Genomic DNA, 2,789 nt, shown 5'->3' on the forward strand with positions numbered 1-2,789 from the left:
ACGGCGCGCGCAAACCCGCCGTCGTCGCCCCGTCCCCTTCTGCGGTTAAGGCCGCCCCGGCTCCACCCTCTGCTCAGGCTTCGCCCCCCAAGGCCAAGCCCACTATCCTGAAGGCCACGCTCGCCGCCCTCCGACAGCGCCGCCCTGCGGGCTCTGCCCGAATCCTCAATTTCTACGTCATTGACCCTACCTCGGCCCCACCCGTGACCTGTCACGACGTGCACGTCCTCGACGACCTCCGCCGGCGCTGCGACATCCCCATCCAGCGCCTCACCTCCAACCCCGCCCGCACGCGGTGGTCTGTCCTTCCGGCAGGCGCAGCTGCGGACCAGGCGGCTGACGACGCCCGCGCCACCTCCCTCCACTTCATCATGCAGACGCTGCTCGGCATGCAGCTCAGCATGGCCCGGCACGTGAACCGGGCCTCCGTCCTCTTCCCACAGGTTCAGCGCCTGCAGCGCAACGCAGACGGGACGTCAACTGAGATCGACCCCCGGACCGCCCTCCGCAACGCCATCGCCCGCTCTGGAGTCCCTGCATGGACTGAAGCCAGCGCCCACACCTCCCCCACACCCACCGCTATCCGCTGGGGCCCGCACACCCCTGACGCTCCCACCGCCTCCCTCTTTGTCGACATCGACGACGATACCACCTTCACCACCATCCGTGCTGTGAACAACACACGGCTCCTCTTCGACAATGGTCCACGTGCCTGCCTCATGGCACGTGTTGCACCCCTCCGCCCCCAGTGCCTGAACTGCCAAAAGTTCGGCCATGTGGCTATGCGCTGCCGCGCGCCTCCAGCGTGTGGCACCTGCGCTGGTGCCCACCACTCGCACGACCACGGCCTCATCATGAGGGCCTCTGGTGCTGCCGCTCCCCCGGTCCGCTGCGTGAATTGCTCTGGCAATCATGCGGCCTACGACCGCACGTGCCCTGCTCGCCTTCCGAAGGGTGGCAAGGGCACCACTACACCGAAGCGGGCTAGGGCTGCGCGGGCTGCAACGGCGCCCACGTGACCTGGTCCCACTCCTCAAGTTCCGTCCGAGTGAAGCTTCCGGCCCGGTGCATGCGCCGCACGTTTGTGTGTAACCCGGGATGAGAGGTATGTGGCCCGCAGATGCGCATGGACTATGTTTCGGCTTTTGGACTTTTACTATACGCGCTCCCGAGTTTCGGAGTTCTGAACGCGACCGCCTGGAGGTCTGCACTCCCACACTGGCTAAGGCCGTGGCCCCGCGCCAAAACGGCGACAACTGAACGCGGGATAGCCGCCGTTACGGCAGGAACTCGTACGTACATAGCACAACGTAGAGACTTGACTGTATTCTGGCTCGAATCCATCATCATCATCAGCTATAACGCCGTCGGGTGTCCGTGCGGGCTCTGGGCCAGAAGCCGTGCTTCCAAATATGACGAAGGGATCCGTGCCACAGTTCTCGTCCGACGGGTTCCCTTGTGCTGACCCGCGTTCATCGCAGGCCTTCTACTGGGGGACCTCCGAGTGGTCCGCGCAAGAAGTCGAGGAAGCGTACCGTGCGTACTCTATGGCGGCTTCCACGCCCGCCCATTCGCTGCAATGCCATCGGCTGACCGCCGCGCTCGACGTGTTCTAGACGTGGCTGCGAAGCTGGGGCTCGTCGCTCCCATCGCCGAACAGTGCCAGCACAAGTGCGTCCCCGGACCCATGGCTGCTAACGCCGCTGATGGTGCTTTGGCGCGAACAGCATGTTCCACCGCGAAAGACCCGAGAAGGAATACGCGTGAGTATCAACGCGCTCCTGCGGTATGAGTGCATGTGTCTCTGATCTCCCACACATCCCATGTGTGCAGGCCGCTCTACGAGAAGCACTCTATCGGAACGACGGCATATTCACCCCTGGCCCGTGGCGTTCTCACTGGCAAGGTACGCACCCCGTTTCCGTCCTCGCTTTCCCGGACGTGAAGGATTCCCTGCTATGTGCAACACGCCTCTGACCATACTGCGCATCCAGTACAACGGTGGGGTCGTACCTGAAGACTCCCGCTTCGCGGTTCACTCCGGATTCTTCAACGCACGGCTTGAACGATTCAAGACAGAGGAAGGCAAGAAAGAATTCGAGACCGTGAAGCAGCTGAGCGACTTCGCCGGCAAAGGTGAGCGCTCGCACGCCCGCACGTCGTCGCTCCCAGGCTCTCCTCCGCCGAGTCCCATCGACGTGGCGTCCTGCGCCGCTTCTGCTCTCTTCACCCCGCGTACGGATGGGCTCCGGATGTGGTCGCTGCGCTCCATGCTTCCCTTTCTCCTGAATTCGTCTCCAGTCCTTTCTGCACCTGCGACGGCGCGAGTGTGTTTGGCCCCGGCCGCCTGCTCACACCGGTGCTCCCCAGAACTCGGGTGCTCCATCACGCACCTCGCGCTCGCGTGGCTCGCCGCGAATCCGAACACGCACACGGTCATTCTCGGTGCGTCCAAGCCCGAGCACGTGCTCGACAACCTCAAGGCGCTCGACGTGATCCCCAAGATGACCCCGGAGGTCATGGACAAGATCGAGAAGATCCTAGACAACAAGCCTACTCCATGGGTACGTGGTTCTGATTTCAAGATCGCTTGTAACGGCTGATTTCTGACCTCGGCAGTCGTCATACGGCCGACCGAAACTTGATACTGCTGGAAAGTCGCTTATGTTTGCTTGAGCTTGTTGATGTGCATATAGAGCAGTTAATGAGACGTGTGTGAATGAATACGACATGATTGTCTCACATACAGAAACTGTATATAGATGCTTGCAAGTCCCGTCAAGTCATCT

At 62.1% G+C, this 2,789-nt stretch overlaps 1 protein-coding gene across 1 annotated transcript; it reads left to right on the top strand.

Moving 5' to 3' along the window:
* Nucleotides 1-371: 371 nt before the first annotated feature.
* On the top strand, nt 372-845 carry BXZ73DRAFT_22076 (uncharacterized protein; the record flags this gene model as incomplete). Its single annotated transcript, XM_048017638.1, has 1 exon — nt 372-845. A coding segment is annotated over one exon (474 nt), but the record flags the coding sequence as incomplete, so codon positions are not given.
* Nucleotides 846-2,789: the final 1,944 nt, after the last annotated feature.

The sequence above is a fragment of the Epithele typhae genome (genome assembly GCF_022376455.1).
Source record: "Epithele typhae strain CBS 203.58 chromosome Unknown BXZ73scaffold_361, whole genome shotgun sequence".
In the NCBI taxonomy this organism is placed as follows: Eukaryota; Fungi; Basidiomycota; class Agaricomycetes; order Polyporales; family Epitheliaceae; genus Epithele; species Epithele typhae.